Below are 2,826 nucleotides of genomic sequence, written 5' to 3'. Positions count from 1 at the left end.
TCTAGTGAAATATCTTAAAAGACTTATATTTAGGAACGGAGGGAGTATTTTTTTAGGGCTTGGATTCCACGAAATATCTTGGGGAACCCAGATATATATGCACAATAAAATTCGGCTCACTGAAGCCCAAACAGTAGAGCCCAGGAGGCCCATACAGGAAAGCAGCAGACTTCTCATATTCTCATTAAACACGCATCGTCCATCCGCATCGTCAGACACGAGCAAACCCACCTCCACCTTCTGCATCCCACCTCTCCGGCGAGATCTCTCTCCGCCCCGCGCCGCGCCGCAGCCAGCCATGGACGCCGTGGACTCCGTGGTCGACCCGCTCCGGGAGTTCGCCAAGGACAGCGTCCGCCTTGTCAAGCGCTGCCACAAGCCCGATCGAAAGGGTAAGGACCCAGGCGATCTCCTCCTGCCGCGCATCGGATCCGCCGCCGCCGCGGCGGTCTTAGCTCTGGCCCGGATCTGACGCCGTATGGTTGGCTGGCGTGTGCAGAGTTCACCAAGGTGGCCATTCGGACGGCCATCGGGTTCGTCGTCATGGGCTTCGTCGGCTTCTTCGTCAAGCTCATCTTCATCCCCATCAACAACATCATCGTCGGGTCGGGCTGATTTGGTCCTCCGCAGGTACTTCCTCGCTCCCCGCACATCCCTCCGATCTGGGATCTGGCTTCTTCGTTGGAAATTCTGCGCGGCCGTTGTTCTGATGCGTGTGTTTGTGGAAGTAGTGCAAACAATTCACCGTCGTAGAACTCTCCCCTGAGGTATAGCATCGTAGATCTGTACGATCGAATGAGTTACTCGTTAGAACTGACTCCAGTTATGTTTGTTAGAACTAGCAAGAATATGTTTGTTAGAATGAGTTATGTTTGTTATGGTAGTGTGATTGATACATGGGTGCTTTCAGCACTGAATTGTGCTGAATTGTGTCCAGTGCACGTCCGTGTGAATCCATTTTTGAGATGATACTTGGTTTGGAGCCGAATTTTTGGCTCTGACTGGGTATTCTCATGCTCGTAGCCTCTTAGTAGTTTACCTTATCCAGCATTGAAGCCTGAGGCGTGAGTTCTTGTGAATTGTAGTAAGGGAACCACTACTATAAGTAGAATATGCATCGGCTCCTTTTGTGGCCAATATAAACTTGAACAATATGTACCTGTATTTAACTACTATAACAAGTACTCCCTCTGTTTAAGGTCTTATATTACCTTACAGTGGGAGTAGTAGTGATTTTCTTTATCCTACATACTCAGTTCTTGATGAAATAAAATGCCTCGATTTGGGCCTTATTTTGTTCTTTATCCTACATACTCAGTGCACATACTTCCAAGCTGATATCCTTCAACAGTTGGTTTAATCTGGTTTAGATGTTTATTGTGGTTTTCATTGTTTACGCTGTTTTAATTATCTTGACTATGCTTCATTCGGTGGCCCTTTTTTTTGAGTGGCCTTCATTCAGTGACCTATTCTACCCTGTATAAAATTTCAACCTAGGCCCATCATGATGATAAGTTAGGCTTATGTGCCCAGCATGTGGAGACATACTTTTATGCACTAGTTCCTTTTAAATAACCATATGCTAGTTTATAAGAATTCATGTGATCAGTCAGACGAAATCCATCTGATATATCAGAAAAATGTCTTGAGTCCTTACATTTATATTTAAATTTATGATTTTGTCCGATTCTGGATTCAGATAACATGTGATCACAGATTGTTGAACTACATATTTCCGAACAAACTAAACTTTGCAACTTCTGATGGTATAAGGCTGAAATATGCCAGGTGTTTTTGTTTTGATAGCCTGCAAATTATTGTAGCCGAATCTGTACCAATTATATTCTAAACCTTGAATCCTGGATTAGAACCTTTAACCAGCACCGCGACAAGTTAGTCACGAGCCCAAAATTTTCATGATAGGCTTCATTGCATTTTGCTTGCTATTCTAAGAGGGCTGCTTTCATCAATTATGAAATTGTAACGACTCTTGTCCTCAAAATATAAAACATGTTGCCCAGATTTTGTATTTGATCAATTGGTATGGTGTGCTTTAATCTAATGTCATGTGGAGTTCACATCTGTATGCAATATTTGCTTAATGAAATGGCGATCCATCTGGCATCATTGTTGTGCATCACACAAGGTAAGGTACATCATTGACCTGGTGTGTCTGCTGCAAGAGCTAGTGACACCTGCTAGCACATGTTTTTTCTTTCTTCTGCCCCTGGTGAATGACTTTTGTTATAGCGATGTTGTGATCGGTTCTAAGGTTTTCCCGTCACTCTTTCCACAGGTGAGGGGCCGCAGGACGAGAGGATGGTGTTCATTCATGGAGGCGGCGCTGGCTTTCTTGTCCTCGTACCTTAAAGCAATTCATTTAGGACTTCATTGTAGAGGAATCTTTCTTGTCCCTTGTGTTTTCATTCGAAACAGTTGTATTGGTAGACCTGGAGCAGTTTTGAACCTGATACCGACTAGACCGTAATATCAAGTACCGTGTCAAATGACAAGAATGAAACCCTATCGTTTCCTCTCAGGTGCATTTTCCTATGATGCCTTTACTTTCATCAAGCTTTATGTGTAATTGTCCAAAAGGAAATTATTATGTGTGTCATGGCATGCACTAGCAAGGTGCCCAAGATATTTGGAAACATTTTAAATTGAGTAGAGGGCCGCTGATAAATGGATCACCACCAGCCATATTAGATCGATTTGTTTGAATATTGAAGAACAAATAGGATGTGTTCATAATGGCATGCTTAGATACTACTCCCTCCGTCCTATAAAACTTGTCAACACCAATATTGAAGAACAAATACGATG

The 2,826-nt window shown here is 43.3% G+C and overlaps 1 protein-coding gene across 1 annotated transcript; it reads left to right on the top strand.

Annotated features, from left to right (window-relative positions):
• Positions 1-202: 202 nt before the first annotated feature.
• Positions 203-2,539, top strand: LOC123402761 (protein transport protein Sec61 subunit gamma-like). Its single transcript, XM_045096717.1, has 3 exons — positions 203-392; positions 500-630; positions 2,297-2,539. The coding sequence occupies exons 1-2, from the start codon at positions 299-301 to the stop codon at positions 613-615; spliced, it is 210 nt and encodes a 69-aa protein (XP_044952652.1). The 5' UTR covers positions 203-298; the 3' UTR covers positions 616-630; positions 2,297-2,539.
• The last annotated feature ends 287 nt before the right edge of the window (positions 2,540-2,826 follow it).

Source organism: Hordeum vulgare, chromosome 6H (genome assembly GCF_904849725.1).
Source record: "Hordeum vulgare subsp. vulgare chromosome 6H, MorexV3_pseudomolecules_assembly, whole genome shotgun sequence".
NCBI classification, from domain to species: Eukaryota; Viridiplantae; Streptophyta; class Magnoliopsida; order Poales; family Poaceae; genus Hordeum; species Hordeum vulgare.
This window is presented reverse-complemented; position numbering and strand designations above follow the sequence as displayed.